The sequence below is a fragment of the Silurus meridionalis genome, chromosome 21, assembly GCF_014805685.1.
Source record: "Silurus meridionalis isolate SWU-2019-XX chromosome 21, ASM1480568v1, whole genome shotgun sequence".
Classification (NCBI taxonomy): Eukaryota; Metazoa; Chordata; class Actinopteri; order Siluriformes; family Siluridae; genus Silurus; species Silurus meridionalis.
In genome coordinates, this window is record NC_060904.1 from 2,783,290 (window position 1) to 2,787,088 (window position 3,799).

Genomic DNA, 3,799 nt, shown 5'->3' on the forward strand with positions numbered 1-3,799 from the left:
AGGGTTTTCTAGCCTATATCTGGTAAGATAATGTCTAATAGTTGCCCTGACAAGATTATTTTTCATTTTGAAACTTTTTAAACCTCCAGAAAACACATCCAAATCTATTGTACAAATCTTTGGAAATACCTCATAAATTTAGTAGTGTGTGTTTGTGTGTGTGTTTGAGGAGGGTCGCCTATTGACTCTTGAATGACAGGAATAAAAGGCAGCACATGGGAACGGGCTCTTGGCTCTCGGCAGGGGGCTGCATTGAGAGCCACTGGGATGGGGTTAATCCCCTATTCACCCGCTCCTCCACTCGACCCGCTTGGTTTCCTTGGCGACCCTGAACACACCGTTTTCGTGTTGCAGTTTCCCAGCCGATATATATGACACGCATTTATTATGTACAATATTGACCTCTTTTGCTCAACCCATCGAGGACGTCGGGTAAACTCGAGTGCTTCTTAGATCGACGAAGTGAACCACGGAACTCCCTCGTCTGTCATCTTGTCAATGCTAAACCGAGTCCTTATTCGAGGAATCAAAAACAAATCATTTAAAAAACAATATTTTTTTCACTTGCTGTTGCTAATAATCCTGCAAGTGTTCTATGGGAATCGCTGGCAAACTTCATAACTCAAACCTCTGGCTGGAAAAGAATGAAAAATAACTTCCTCATAACTTAATAAAAGTTTTCTCAAGCCAGAGTTTGTGACGTTTGCGAAGTTAATTCAGCACGATCACTCGCTGCATCAAAACAAACAAGTGCTTCCTTACCAAGGGTTAAACCAGACTGCATGTCTACTCTATATTATTATTTGATTTAGATCAGTCAACATACTCACAGGCATTGATGACACTCACTCAGTTCACTCTTCTGAGGAGGAAAATATTCATCACTTAGCTAGCTAGCATGTTTGGGCCATGGAGAAATACGTCATTTTCCCACTTTGTAGCTCAAATGCACAAAAGGAACTTTGAAGTTACACTGAAAATGGTTTAAGAATAATTTACATTCTGAGCTCTGCATGATCGGATCGAGCTATGAAGGATGGAAAAACACGGACACCTTCATGAAAGCATGTACTTGTTAGCAAAAATCTGGCCAGGCAACATTTATGCTAATGATTTTATTCAGGAGATCATTTTACTTTCTTAAATAGTTAAAGATTTAAATAAATGTGTGCCTTTGTTGAGAGATCTAAAGCAAATACTACCATACAATTAAAGGAAGTGGTGAAGTGATGTTCGTATGGCCACAGTGACATGACCTCACGTACTGAACTATGGACAAATTTCTGACTTTTTGAGTAGGAATTCACAGTTGAGTGGGAGTTTTCTTTTTTTTTCCTACTTGGAGGTCAGAAATTCTTTGTTACATTAGTTAGCTTTAGTTAAATGCCATCTTGCAAAGACAAGATAATGTCAGTATAGACTTTATAGAAAGTAGTGGCTCTGAAAATCAGTAATTTAGACCCCAGTATTGTCAAGTTGCCACTCTTGGGCCCTCGAGCAAGGCCCTTAACTCTAGGTGTTTTTCTCACTGTTTTATCTCAGATCCCAGCTTCCTAACATCGCTGAGATAAGTAAAGAAAGAATTTCACTGTGCGGTAAGGTACATGGGACAAGTAAAAAACACCTTTCCTTTTTGGCAAACACGTGAGAATATTTGCAGTTTGTATGTGTAAAATTGAATTCACCTGTTTTTTTTTTTTGTGGAATGGAGCATAACGTTAAAAAGAAGTAACATTGTTCAGACTTAATACAAAATGACCAGAAATCTCAAATCTATGAGATGTAATACCTGCCTCATAGATACTTTATTGAACTTAGACTTGTCTCATGATAAATATGTGATATCAAAACTCTGCTGAAATGTTTTTTGAAGGCAATAAAAGGGCAAAATGGGTCTAATGTAAAACACGCTTGTTTTGAAGAGGTGTGTTTCTATGGATAGAGGGTAAACTACGCTCACTTGGGGGTAGGACGTGGCCCCCTTTGTGAGACAGGACGAAGATCTCGTGATTTTTCATCTTGATTTTCTCTGCCTGGTTCTGGACAAGCAACTGCAACTTCTGGATGTCCTCTTCATCAGCCTGGTGAGAGCTCTGAAGCTGATGACTCTGATCAAAGTACACGGCACACACACACACACACACACACACACACACACACAGACACACACACACACACACAGACAAAAGCATTCGTTAAATGAAAACTGGGTTTGCATCAGGTAGTAATATTTATATTTACATTTGATGCATTTAGCAGATGCCCTGATCCAGAGTGACTTACATTTATCTTATTCATACACCTGATAAGCTATGGGGTTAAAGGCCTTGCTCAGGGACCCAGGAGTGGCAGCTTGGTGTGGCTGGCATTTGACCTTGTGACCTTAGAATGCAATGTCCAATACCTTAACCACTAAGCTACCACCTCCCCAATAATAACTGTCTCAAATGGTTTTAGGTGTGGATACCAGGTGTAAACAGGACCACAGGGGTGATTTCATTCACACACACACACACACACACACACACACACACACACACACACACACATTAACACATTACCATATTTCTCTGCCTTGCATTGAGTTTGCCCATCAGCAGCTTTTTCTCGGTCAGCAGGGTGTTGAGGCTGCACAGACGCTCTGTGTTCACTTTGGTCACCTCGGTCAGTTCCTGCTTGGCAGCAGCCACTTTTGCCTAGACACAGACACACACAAACACACCCTTTCAACAAGAGTGAAAAATTCGTCCTCTATACACTGATCCAGGAAAAAAGAAGCAGAGCTATGTTTTCCAATGTTTGAGGGAGAACAGGTAGAAATCTCATTAATAAAAAGAGGAAGCACTAGGTTTCCTAACTGAGGTCATGATTTGTCATGGAAACCTCAGCTATGATCTAAGTGGTTAAGGTGTAAAACTTTTAGTCAGAAAAGATCATAAGTTCAAATCCCGGCACCACCAAATCAGATGAAAAAGTGATTTGCTCTCAGGGCAGGACAGCAACAAATGCTGATTGGATTACTTTTGTTGTTTTGTTTCCTGTTTCAAATTTTGCCTGTGTGTATTTTTGTATGCATACCTGCCACATCCTGAGTTCCTGCCTGTTCTGAGCTTCCCGCACTTCCTTCTCGTATTTCATCTCCTCCAACCCTCGGCTTCCGCTCAGAGTCTGCAAAGCCTCGAGATCCACCAGCTTCCCAAACTTATTCATCATCAGCTTCTCACAGTGTGCTGTTAACTCTAAACACACACACGTACTTACTCAATTCACCAGATCATCAGACGTCTCCAATCATTGCACCTGATTTAGTGAACAGAGACTCACCCTGACTTTCGGCCTCCATGTCTCGGAGGTCCTTTCGGAGCTGGACATGTTGTTGGCGTGCTTGTTTGTATAACTGCCTCTGAGCTATTTTCTCCAGATGAAGTTCCTTAATGCGCTCGTGCAGCCGGCTAACGTCCGCCACATTTATCACCAGCGCCATGCTCAAGTCAGAGGGGATCTCGCTATTAGTCATATACTCAATCTGAGAGAGACAGAAAGACAGACAAGGGAGAAAGAAAAGGAAGGAGAGAGAGTGAGACAAATGATGTTTTAGGATGTGATGAAACTCAAACACACAAACACACAAACACACACACGCACACACACACACACACACACACACACACACACACACACACACACACACACACACCTGGTGTAGTCTTAATGGGACAACTACATCAAGCTCATTGAGTTTCTGCTGCTTATCTCGGTTTAAGAGCTCCAGATCGCCCTCTGCTGCTTTCAGGTTGCT

General features: G+C 41.7%; 1 protein-coding gene across 3 annotated transcripts in view; it reads right to left on the reverse strand.

Moving 5' to 3' along the window:
• Positions 1 to 1,776: 1,776 nt before the first annotated feature.
• Positions 1,777 to 3,799, reverse strand: part of LOC124403669 (cilia- and flagella-associated protein 44) — a 14,875-nt gene continuing 12,852 nt past the window's right edge. For all 3 annotated transcript variants that reach the window (XM_046877370.1, XM_046877371.1, XM_046877369.1), the window contains exons 28-32: positions 3,698 to 3,799; positions 3,325 to 3,526; positions 3,079 to 3,239; positions 2,562 to 2,696; positions 1,777 to 2,108 (exon numbers count right to left, since the gene is read on the reverse strand). The exon at positions 3,698 to 3,799 is cut by the window's right edge and continues 15 nt beyond it. In XM_046877370.1, coding sequence (XP_046733326.1) covers positions 1,896 to 2,108; positions 2,562 to 2,696; positions 3,079 to 3,239; positions 3,325 to 3,526; positions 3,698 to 3,799 — 813 coding nt within the window. In that variant the 3' untranslated portion in view covers positions 1,777 to 1,895. The remainder of the gene's footprint in view (positions 2,109 to 2,561; positions 2,697 to 3,078; positions 3,240 to 3,324; positions 3,527 to 3,697) is intronic.